The sequence below is a fragment of the Pan troglodytes genome, chromosome 18, assembly GCF_028858775.2.
Source record: "Pan troglodytes isolate AG18354 chromosome 18, NHGRI_mPanTro3-v2.0_pri, whole genome shotgun sequence".
Classification (NCBI taxonomy): Eukaryota; Metazoa; Chordata; class Mammalia; order Primates; family Hominidae; genus Pan; species Pan troglodytes.
Window position 1 is genome coordinate 3910692 of NC_072416.2, and position 10749 is coordinate 3921440.

Below are 10749 nucleotides of genomic sequence, written 5' to 3' on the forward strand. Positions count from 1 at the left end.
TGCCTGGCCTGCCCTCTGACCCCTGGCCCGTAGAAGGTTGCCCACCCTGGCCCTCACACGTCGTCTCCCCTCCACCCACGTCCTGTGCTATCCCTGATGACCAGCTGCTATCGATTCTCCTCCGCTCCTGCCCTGTGGCCTCAGCTCAGCAGACATCTGTGAGATGCTGATACCCCAGAATTGACACGTGCAGGCGGACCGTGCCCTTCCAAGGGGCACCGCTTTGTACGACATTGTTCAAAGGACTTCTGGAACTCTTGTTTTGGAAAAGCTTCTCCGATAAGGAAAACAGCCCTGCCAGCTGAGACAGAAGCTGGGCCCTGAAGCGCACAGGCGAGTGCCCACTGTGGTGGCCACACAGCAGCTCTCTGAAAAGCTGAGTCACCTGCCCATAATAAAGATGGGGAGGTGTTCAAATAAACTTAGCATCTCGGCCTCTCCTGAAAACCGAGACCATCGGCTGCCTGGGTCTCCTCTCCACAAGCTCGGAGCTGGTGGCAGTTGACCTGTGGAGAGGCATGAGCCCGCTGGTCACCATGGTCCCCCCACCCCAGGTCACACAGCGGCCCTCACTCAGGACTCCCCTGCCCAGCCCCTGCACACCCTCAGCAGGTCTGTGGCTCCCCAGACACACCCCCTCCTGCTCCACATCTGCCTCCTCCCACTCCCCCACCAGGTTTCTCTCTCAGCATCTCTGGTGTTTCCAGAACACCTTCCCAAGGCTGTGCCCGGGCTCTGAGGGCTCCCAGGAGGAGGTGGGGTGTGTCTTCAGCAGTAGTGCTGTCCCAAGTGAGCTCCCATCTGCTGTCCTGCCCTTTTGCTGGCTGGGGTTTCTCGTGGTCAGCCCCGGCCCTGTAGTCACATCTGCCCTGGCCCATCCCCGCTGGCCCCGGGGGCGCACCTGCGGGCCTGGATGAACCTCTTCACCAGTGCCATCCTGCTCTGCAGCTGCGCCAGCCTGCTCTCCTGGTCCAGGGGGCTCTTGGCCTTGGCCTTGGCCAGGCACTTGTAGGCCTCGGTCAGCGCCCCGTGGGCTTTGTCGTAGTTCTGGTATTCATCAATCTCCACCTGTACAGATGAAACCCGTCAAGACCTGCCGGGCTCCACAGCCCTCCCCGGGGCCCCGCTGGCATCCCAGGGAGGGCCTGCACCTGGGCACAAGCGTCATAAAAGCCAGCCAGGAGGTCCAGGGCCCGCCCCTTGGTGTAGAAGCCGATGATGTTCTTCATGATCTCCGGCTCCTTCCGCCAGTCCAGGGACTGCAGGTAGTTAGCAGCCATGATGTAGATTTCCTTCTGCCTGGACACGCTCGCGAAGAACGTGATTTTCTCTGTGTCTCCGGATTTGAGCAGCGCCCTCATGGCCTAGGCAGAGAGACAGTGGGGCTCAGGCAAGCAGGGGCTGGGCCGGGACAAGCACAAGGGACCCCGAGCAGGAGCTCTCACAAGAAGAGTGGCTCAGGGCTGCCCGGTAGAGAGAGATCTTAGTGGTTGTGCTCTTCCTGGCCAGAAAGGCTCAGCCCTAGCTTGGGGTCATCACGAAGGCAAATGGAGATGCGTGCAGGGGGCCCGCAGCCTAACTGCCTGTGAGGTAGCCGCGGGCTGGGGCCGGGAGAGGCTCACCTTCAGCTTGTTGCCGGCCTGCGTGTACTTCTTGGTGGCCAGGTGGTAGCTGCCCTGGCGCATGCAGCAGTCTGCTATCTGCTCCAGCAGCTCCCGCCGCGACTCCTCAGGCAGGTCCGAGGAGTCCTTGGCCACGGTCATCTTCTCCGCCATCTCCTCGGTGATGCTCATGTTCTGCTCCAGGCACAGCTGCAGGGCTTCCTGATACTGCAAAGGTGCAGAAATGGGACGGGGCTGCCGAGGGGGCCGGGAACCGAAGTGCGCCCCTCATCTGCCACCGCTTCAGAGGAAACCAGGCCCCTCGGCTCAGCGGCGGCTTCTGTCTAGCTGGGGTGGGTATGGAGGGGACAAGGATGTCTCCCCTGCCTCACCAACCTACAATCATTCACGTTACTTTCTCACGCTGTTAACATTCCAGAATGGAACGAAGGAAACAATAGTCTCAAGTGATATATGCTCAAGAGAATATTATGTCTGGGAGAAAAGGAAATTGGTAATTTTCTTCTATAATTCTGAATTTTTAAAGTTAAATTTTTGAGACAGGGTCTCACTCTGTCCCCCAGGCTGGAGTGCAGTGGTGCAGTCACGGCAGCCTCCACCTCCCCAGGGTCAGGTGATCTTCCTACCTCAGTTTTTGTATTTTCAGTAAAGACGGGGTTTTGCAATGTTGCCCAGGCTGGTCTTGAACTCCTGGGCTCAAGCAATCCGCCTGCCTTAGCCTCCCAAAGTGCTGGGATTGCAGGCACAAGCCACCGTGCCGGCCTGATTTTCCTAACATTTTAAGAAATACATATATTTTTTTCTGAGGTGGGGTTTTGCTCTTATTGCCCAGGCTGGAGTGCAGTGGCACAATCTTGGCTCACTGCAACCTCCACCTCCCGGGTTCAAGCCATTCTCCTGCCTCAGCCTACCAAGTAGCTGGGATTACAGGCGCCCGCCACCATGCCCGGCTAATTTTGTAATTTTTTTTAGTAGAGACAGGGTTTCTCCCTGTTGGTCAGGCTGGGCTCAAACTCCTGACCTCAGGTGATCCACCCGCCTCGGCCTCCCAAAGTGCTGGGATTACAGGTGTGAGCCACCACACCCAGCCCTCATTTTAAGAAAAATTTTACATTCTTCACTTGAGAATATGTCTTAGGCCAGGCATGTTGGCTCATGCCTGTAATTCCAGCACTTTGGGAGGCCAAGGTGAGAGGATCACTTGGGCCCAGGAGTTTGAGACCAGCCTGGGCAACACAGTGAGACCCCCATCTCAACAAGAAAAAAAAAACAGTAATAACCCACAAATATATATGAAGTAATAACACATTTATATTAAAAAAAAAAAAGAATATGGCTGAGCATGGTGGCTCACACCTGTAATCCCAGCACTTTGGGAGGCCGAGGTAGGTAAATCACCTGAGGTCAGGAGTTCGAGACCAGCCTGACCAACATGGAGAAATCCCGTCTCTACTAAAAATACAAAATTAGGCTGGATGCCATGGCTCATGCCTGTAATCTCAAGCACTTTGGGAGGCTGAGGCGGGTGGATCATGAGATCAGGAGATCGAGACCATCCTGGCCAACATGGTGAAACCTCGTCTCTACTAAACACAAAAAATTAACACAGGTGTGGTGGCGGGCACCTGTAGTCCCAGCTACTCTGGAGGCTGAGGCAGGGTAATTGCTTGAACCCGGGAGGCTGAGGTTGCAGTAAGCCAAGATTGCGCCACTGCACTGCAGTCTGGGTGACAGAGAAAGACTCTGTCTCAAAATAAAAATAAAAATACAAAATTAGCCAGGCTTGGTGGTGCATGCCTGTAATCCCAGCTACTGGGGAATCTGAGGCAGGAGAATCACCTGAACCCGGGAGGTGGAGGTTGCGGTGAGCTGAGATCGCCCCATTGCACTACAGCCTGGGCAACAAGAGTGAAACTCCATTTCAAAAAAAAAAAAAGAGAATATGTCGGCCAAGCACGGTGGCTCACGCCTGTAATCCCAGCAATTTGGGGGGCCGAGGCAGGCAGATCACGAGGTCAAGAGATCGAGACCATCCTGGCCAACGTGGTGGAACTCCGTTTCTACTAAAATACAACAATTAGCTAGGTGTGGTGGCAGGCACCTGTAGTCCCTGCTACTTGGGAGGCTGAAGCAGGAGAATCGCTTGAACCCAGGAAGTGGAGCTTGCAGTGAGCCGAGATTGCGCCACTGCACTCCAGCCTTTTCACCCTTAGTAGCCCAGTAAAAAATGGCATCTCCGTGAATTTTGATATGTATTTCTATCATGAATAAAGCTAAGCATTTTATATTTGGGAACCACCCATATTTCCATTTGAATAAACTGTTCCTGGCCAGTCACAGGGCTCACATCTACAGTCCCAGTGCTTTGGGAGGCTGAGGCAGGAGGATTGCTTGAGCCCAGGAGTTCAAGACCAGTCTGAGCAACACAGCAAGACCCTGAGTCTATAAAAAAAAAATTTAAAAAATTAGCTGGGGATGGTGGCACACACCTGTATTCCCGGCTACTCAGGAGGAAGGAGGGTTGCTTGAGCCTGGGAAGTTGAGGCTGCAGTGAACCAAGATGGCACCACCACAGTCCAGCCTGGGCAACAGAGTGAGACCCTGTCTCAAAAAAAAAAAAAAAAAAAAGGCTAAGATGGTAAATTTTGTGTTCTGTGTATTTTTACCCCCCCACCATAGGTGAGTGCACCATTCCCTGTGTATGATCAGATGCCAGCGTGAAGGATGGCGAGTCTACACTTGCGGACCTCCTGGGTGTGCCGTATGTGAAACCTAGGGCAGGGGGCACCCACCACAGCCTTCCTCGAGAACTCATAACCAAGCAAGCAGCCATTCCCACGGCCTCTGGGGACAGGAGACCTGAGCCGTGGTGCCTGCGTGGAGCCGAGCCCAGGGCCTGCTGGCCCCGTACCTTCCTGGCAGCCAGCAGCAGCTCTACCGCCCTCTCGTACTGACTGTGCTCGATGAAGAAGTCGGAGCAGCGGGCCAGGAGCGCAGGGTCTGACGTCTCATCCAGGTCCTCTGCTATGAGCTGTAGGGCCACAAACTGCTGGGTGGCAAAGGCCAGCTCCAGGGCCTTGGAGAAGTGGCCAGCCTGCGGATACGGCGGGCTCTGAGCAGCTGCCCGAGGCCTGGGGGCCCGAGAACGGAGGCCTCGCACAGGCAAGGGCCCCCTGGCTTGCTGCCCCTCCCCCAGGTCCCCGCCAGTGGCCGGCCCTCACCTTGTGGTACAGCATGACTGCCCTGTCCATCTGCACGCCCTTCTCCTCGTAGTATCGGGCCGCCTCGATCATGTCCTCGGGGGAGCTCAGCAGGGCCAAGTTCATGAGCTGGTCGTCCAGGCCGTTCTCCTGCAGGGAGGGAGGCAGGGCCCTGAAGCGGCTCCCACTGGCTTCCCCAGGTCCGCTGAGATTCTGGAATGTGGCCGGGTGCGAACCCGCCCCTTCACTTTGACACGCTGCTCAGCGATCTCTGCGGTGATGGGTTTTAAGGAGCCGATGACTTACTGGGTTTGTCTACAAGGATTTTCCGATGCTCTGGGTTCTATTTCACAGAGCACTGCAAGAAATACCTGACACAGGAGATGCTTCTGGAAGCGAGAGCCCAGGTTGGGACATTTGTGTGGTGCAGAACGCCCAATAGCTGTCTAGGAAGGGTCTGCCGTCTGCAAGGCCATAGGCCGTGAGCAGCCTCACCACCCGCTCAGGAGCCCTGGAGCCTGGGAAACATCTGGGGACAATTCAGTGCTTTGCAAACAATGTCAGATGGAAGCGGCCAGGGGTGGGCAGAGGGGTGGGCGGGTGAGGCAGGCGGGGTGAGCAGTGAGTGGCAGACACTGGCCGGACCACGTGTCACTGACACGATTCTCTCTGTCCACTTTTCCACTTGAAGCTCTCCTCAGGGGACCTTGAGAAGCGCCGGCTCCCCGCCCTGGCCCCGTGGTACCTTGCACAGGCGGATGGCATTCTTGAAGGCCTGTGCCCGGGTGTAGAAGTGCACCGCCTGCCCGACCTCCTCCTGGCTCTCGTACTGGCGGGCGAGGTGGTAGGAGGCCGCCAGGTTTCCTGTCTCGTTGGCTATTTGCGCAGCCTAGAAAGACAAAGAACCCAGAGACGAGACACGGTGGCCTTGTGTCTGCCTCGTGTCCGCCTGGCCGGCTCCCCTGCGGGGACCTTACCTTCTGGACATTGCCCTGGAAGCAGTGGATGCGGACCAGGGAGAAGTGGTCCCGGGCCAGCTCGTAGTAGTGCAGCGCGGCGTCCATCTCGCCCTGGCTCTCCAGGTACTGCGCCCACCACCGCCACAGGGTCCTGCGGGCAGCCCAAGACCATGGGTTCTCCACCCGAGCCCCGCTCCAACCCGGGACGGCCCCCACCCCGCCCCTGTGCCACCCTTAGAGTGCATGTCACCTGACCTGCAAACAGGCTGGGCCAAGAGTGAGGACCCCTGGCTTTGTCCAAAGGGAGGGCCCGGCTCAGGGCCCTGGCATGGCTCTGAGGAGCCGGGAGGACGCTGCCCACTCGTGCAGGAAGCACGGGAAAGGGAGCCGCCTCAGCAAGCCCTGGGGTCCCTGCAAACCTCCAGGATGGAGTGCGGTCCCACCAGCCCTGGTGGGGACACTCACTTATCCTTCATTTTATTCACGTAGAGCTCCAGGGACGGCAGGTCCTCCGACAGCATCCTGGGCACCTCGAAGCGGTGCGTGTCCGACTTCTCGTAGCTGTGAGAGAAGGAGACAGAGGTACTCGTTCCCTCCCATCCCAGCCCCACGGGAACCGGGTGGGCTGAGGGGCAGCGTCGGTGAAACGCATCAGAGCGGTGGCCCTCGGGGTGTGGGCTCCTGGCTGGCAGCTCTGCAGAGCCTGAGCACACGTGGCCAGGGGGCAGTGGGGGCTTCCTGCACTGTGGGGGCCCGGGAGGCGGGTCGCCCATCCGCACCCCGGGAACGGGTCTAAGAGCAGCTCCTCCTCTGGAGAGGGTGACATGGGGTTTGTCTGTCCTCAGGAGACACCAGGCCCATCTGTGCTCGGCAACCGACACCACCAATGGGACAGACGTCTTTCTGTCTCCTGCCTGGAAAGCTGGGTGGCCCAGGATGGAAGGGGCAACCCCACATCTCCGAGACTCCCAGAAGCTTCCTGCCGAGAAGGCTGCCACCACCCTGAGACAGACGCCTCCTCTAAGAACCTCCCTGGCCACCTCACCACAGCACACACAGAGGCCTCACGAGCCAGGGCCATCCAGAGAGGCAGGGAAGAGGCCGCGAGGGCCGCACTCACTAACTGAGGGCCCGGCTGCAGTCGGCGCTGGCCTCCAGGTGCCCGGCATAGCGGTGGTAGGTGCTGCGCAGGTGCACGCGATCGTGGTGCTCGGCTACCTGGAGGGCCTCCTGCCACCGGCCTGCAGCCTGGTAGAACTTGTTCAGGAGGTCGTGGCGCTTGCACTTCCTGTACAGCTGCTCGGCGTCCTCCTGAGGAATGAGGATGGGCAGGTGTCGTGCAGCCTCCGCACACCCACGTCTCAAACACACTGTTCCACGCCAGGCCACCGGTCACCGTGCCTTCCCACACTGCCAAGCACACTGACACACGGGGCCGCTGCGGGCACAACGAACGCCACACACCCACGGGGCATCCCCGTCCCACGGCTGGAGAGTGAGATGCACCACCAAGGGGTACCCCCCTCCCACAGCCCCCCCTCCCAGCCCCCCTCCCACAGCCTCCCCTCCCACAGCCCCCCCTCCCACAGCTTCCCCTCCCACAGCCTCCCCAGAAGTCCCGTGCTCAGCCCTGCTGACCTGGGGGTCTCTCGGGCGCTCTGTTCCAGGCCCACACACCTGACAGGCACACACCCTGGAGAGCCGGCGGTCGCCTAGCCTCCACCCGCCTCACCTCCACCGCCGCTGTCTGCCCAGCTCTCCTGGGTCATGCCTCTCGGCTCTGCCCACATCAGTGCAGGCTCAGGCCGGTGGGCGTGCCTCCTCCTTCCCCAGGGGGCCGTGGCTGTGGCAGGCGTGGTGCCTTCCCACCCACCCCATGGCGGGCGCCCCTCACCAGCATGCCCAGCTGCGTGGCCAGCACGGCCACGCGGGCCTCTAGCTCCGGCTCCTGCTCCGCCTCACGCAGCGCTCGGGCCCCGCGGGCATGGCCCATGTTCCCCAGGCACACCTTGGCCACGTCCAGCCGCTGGGTCTTCACGCACATGCGCGCCATGTTCTCCCAGACGGCCTCACTGTGGGCAGACGGGGGTCTGTGAGGCTCCTGCCCAGCACCTCAGGGCCCCCTGGCCCTACGGCCCCTTCTCCTGGGGCAAGTAGTCATCAGGCACAGCTGCCAAACGGGCATGAGGAGGGGCCTTCACCCATCGGCTCCGTCTCTGGGCAAGACTGCAGGCCATGCAGAGAGGTGCCTGTCACGAGTCCCACGGCCTTCCTAACCCCAAGAGGCAGGGGCCGGGTCCCATTAAAAGACAGAAGGATCTCTTATGCAGGTCACCAGGCTCCTCCTCCTTTTTCCCTGCTCTAAGCGGCTGTCTGATCAGGAAATGTGGGCTTCCTGTGTTGCTTGCACACACAGGACCTGCTCTGAGACAAAGCCTCCTGCTCTCACCTGAGCCTGGGATTGCAGGGCCCCTGGTAAACCAGCCCTGCACAGCAGGGGCCCTCACCCGACAGTCTGGCAGCCAAAGGGCGGAGCCTGGGGGACGGGGTACAGGGCCCAGACCCTGACCCAGCCCTGGAACCTGGAGACAGGCCTGTCTCCCCAGGAGACGGTGACCCAGCCCATGCAGGGTTCTGCAGAGCCCTGGAGGTCTGCCGAGCAGAGGGCCCTGGAGGCAGGCCTGCAGACGGGCTGACCAGTGGGTCACGGGGGACAGCACCTTCCACCCCAGCCCTGTGCCCCACTCTCGGGCAGTGAATTTTGTGTGTGTGAAGGAACAGGGTGCCAAGTGGGCAGAGCTGCGTCAGGGCACAGGTGCAGGGATGGTGGAAGTCACCCTGCCTCTTAGGGTTTTTTTGTTGTGTAAGACAGGGTCTCCCTCTGTTGCCCAGGCTGGAATGCAGTGGCACAATCACAGCTCATTCCAGCCTCGACCTCCTGAGTTCAAGTGATCCTCCCACCTCAGCCTCCCAAATAGCTGGGACCACAGGTGTGTGCTACCACACCCAGCTAAGTTTTTGTATTTTTTGTAGAGACAGGGTTTCGCCATGTTACCCAGGCTGGTCTCGAACTTCTGAGCTCAAGTGATCCACCTGCCTTGGCCTCCCACACTGCTGGGATGACAGGCATGGGCCACCGCGCCCAGCCCCCCGCCTCTCCATGAGGTTTCCTGCATTCTTCCCCTGCTGGCGCTGATCCAGGCAGGACCAGAAATGACTGAGGACTTGGTTTGTGTCGGCTCCAGGGTAGGCAAAGGCTGCTGACAGCCACTCTAGGGACATGACGCTGCATGAGAACCGTGTGTCCGCATGTGTGTGTGGGCACTCAGCCAGGCCTCCTGGTGGGGCTGGGCAGGAGGTGGGTCCAAGGTCATCCAGGGAGACCCCGCCGCAAGGGCCTTGGGGCCGGGCTGGCCTGCGGCTTCAGCCCTGACGTGGGCTCAGGGCTTCAGACAAAGGCCCTGTTCCAAGACACAGCTCAGTGTGGTCACCGAGCAGGGACAGGCAGAGGACGCACTGGTCACTTCCTGAATCTCTCTCCTCTGCCACACGCGCCTCCCCTAGAAGCCCCACCAAAGCCACACACATACGCACGCATGCACGCATACACGCACACACATGCATGCACGCACGTGTGCACACACACGGATGCACACACATGGACGCACATGCACACACATGTGCACGCACACACACATTCACATGCATGCACACACACGGATGCACACACAAGCACATGCACGCACATGCACACACACACACATGCAGGCGCACACACACAGGCACACACATGCACGCACGTACTCCCACAAGCACAGGCAGCACACCCTGCAAGTGGCCTCGGAGCATCCCCACCCAGGCCCACCCTCGCATTCCAGGCTGCTCCCTGCAGATAAGCCTCAGTCCAGCCCACAGTCTTAGCAGGGCAGCAGCCCTGCAGCCTCCCCGCTGGCACGGCCACAGGCTGCTCTGAGGACTGGAGGGACCAGCCGCCCACAGAGCCCCGAGCCCGCTGTCCCGGTGAGTGAGCGGAGCTGTGGTGTGTGCAGCTGGGCGTTTTCCTAATGGCCCTGCCTCTGTGAGAAGGAGGGGCTCGGGAGGACAGCCAGGGAGCCCAGTCCCACCGTGGTACCTCTGTCTCCGGGAGGTGTGGGCTGCCCACATCTCAGCTTCCCTGGCTCCCACAGAATCACAGGGCAATGGCTCCGAGACGGTAGCCCCGGGCAGGCTCGGCGCACTTGCGTCTGAGTCTAGGGGCTGGAGGCAGGTTCCTGGGACGGGCCCTGCGGTGGTGTCTGTGGCTGCAACGCGGCATACCCAGGTGCCCGCTCCTGAAAGCCAGCAGGTACTTTGTGCCTGGTTTTACATGTACTTGGGTGAATTCCATGGATGCATTCCACCACCCAGGGACGCAGGGCGGGCAGGTGCGTGTGTCTTAGCAGCAACCAGCCCAGGCAGCCCCTGCCACGTGGCACAGTCATGCCTGGAGCCAGGAGAGGGTGTGTCCAAACCCATGGGCCAGACCCTCGTGGGGGTGTCAAGCGTCTGGGGGGCCGGGAAGTGAGCCTGCCTCCCTGCCACTGCCATTGCATGCGTGTCCTCTGATGGCCTCACATGGGGCTCCTCACAGCATCTGGGTGCACCCACTGGCAGCTTCCTGGACGCTCGGTCGGCGCTGCGGTGAAGGTGACACCGGGCGCATGGGACCCCAGGGAGGTGCCCCAGGCAGCAGCGTCCTGATCTCCGATTCGCGCTCCTCAGTCTTTTGGCTTCGGAACTCCTGCCACCAACTCAGCACAGGGAGAGGCCTGAGCACCCGGCCCAGCAGCCCCTCAGGCTGTGCTGCCCTCGGCCCTCTAGAGCTCCCGGCAGGAAGTCACATCTTTACAGTGAAACTTCTTTCTAACAGCAGAAAACCAAGGCTTGTCTTTCTCCTCTATGCTGAGGTCCTGGGTAAAAATCCACGTG

At 60.1% G+C, this 10749-nt stretch overlaps 1 protein-coding gene across 14 annotated transcripts in view; it reads right to left on the reverse strand.

Annotated features, from left to right (window-relative positions):
- IFT140 (intraflagellar transport 140) overlaps window positions 1-10749 on the reverse strand; it is a 102634-nt gene that overhangs the window by 7635 nt on the left and 84250 nt on the right. For all 14 annotated transcript variants that reach the window (XR_010152206.1, XM_054668642.2, XM_016929149.3 and 11 more), the window contains 10 exons: window positions 7676-7853; window positions 6902-7092; window positions 6247-6342; window positions 5800-5932; window positions 5568-5711; window positions 4844-4972; window positions 4534-4716; window positions 1623-1829; window positions 1152-1364; window positions 902-1068 (listed from right to left, as the gene is read on the reverse strand). Coding sequence is in view for 13 of the 14 variants with exons in the window: in XM_054668642.2 (XP_054524617.1) it covers window positions 902-1068; window positions 1152-1364; window positions 1623-1829; window positions 4534-4716; window positions 4844-4972; window positions 5568-5711; window positions 5800-5932; window positions 6247-6342; window positions 6902-7092; window positions 7676-7853 (1641 nt within the window). In the remaining variant the exon portion in view is untranslated. The remainder of the gene's footprint in view (window positions 1-901; window positions 1069-1151; window positions 1365-1622; window positions 1830-4533; window positions 4717-4843; window positions 4973-5567; window positions 5712-5799; window positions 5933-6246; window positions 6343-6901; window positions 7093-7675; window positions 7854-10749) is intronic.